Here is a 553-nt window from a genome sequence, read left to right as displayed (position 1 = left end):
TAAAGGGGGTCTGGGGGCTACTGAGTGGGATGATGGGGGCCTACTAATGGAGGGTTTGGGGGGCTGCCAGTCCCAGTTCCTCCCAGTCCTCCCAGTCCTCCCACTCCCTCCCACTCCCTCTCAATCCCCTCCCAGTCCTTCCCAGTCCCTCCCAGTGCCCCCCAGCTCCCTCCCAGTATATCCCTGTCCCTTCCAATCCCCTCCCAGTATATCCCAGTATATCCCAGTCCATCCCAGTCCCTCCCAGTGCCTCCCAGTCCCCTCCCAGTATATCCCAGTCCCTCCCAATCCCCTCCCAGTATATCCCAGTATATCCCAGTTCCTCCCAGTCCCTCCCAATCCCTTCCCAGTATATCTCAGTATATCCCAGTGCCTCCCACTCCTCTCCCAGGCCCTCCCAGTCCCTCCCAGTATATCCCAGTCCCTCCCAGTACCTGGGGGCAGGGCCACCAGCAGCAGCAGGGCCGTGGGGAGGGCGGCGGCCACCGGCCTCATGGTGGGGACTGGGGGGACACTGGGGTCAGACCAGTATCCACCAGTATCCACCAGTATC

General features: G+C 62.0%; 1 protein-coding gene across 1 annotated transcript in view; it reads right to left on the bottom strand.

Annotated features, from left to right (window-relative positions):
- The window catches only part of LOC106899619 (Schwann cell myelin protein-like), a 2,923-nt gene extending 2,376 nt beyond the window's left edge, over positions 1-547 (bottom strand). The window contains exon 1 of the mRNA XM_014961501.1: positions 435-547. Coding sequence (XP_014816987.1) covers positions 435-495 — 61 coding nt within the window. The 5' untranslated portion in view covers positions 496-547. The remainder of the gene's footprint in view (positions 1-434) is intronic.
- Between the last annotated feature and the right edge of the window lie 6 nt (positions 548-553).

The sequence above is a fragment of the Calidris pugnax genome, unplaced genomic scaffold (genome assembly GCF_001431845.1).
Source record: "Calidris pugnax isolate Ruff unplaced genomic scaffold, ASM143184v1 scaffold755, whole genome shotgun sequence".
Taxonomy (NCBI): Eukaryota; Metazoa; Chordata; class Aves; order Charadriiformes; family Scolopacidae; genus Calidris; species Calidris pugnax.
This window is presented reverse-complemented; position numbering and strand designations above follow the sequence as displayed.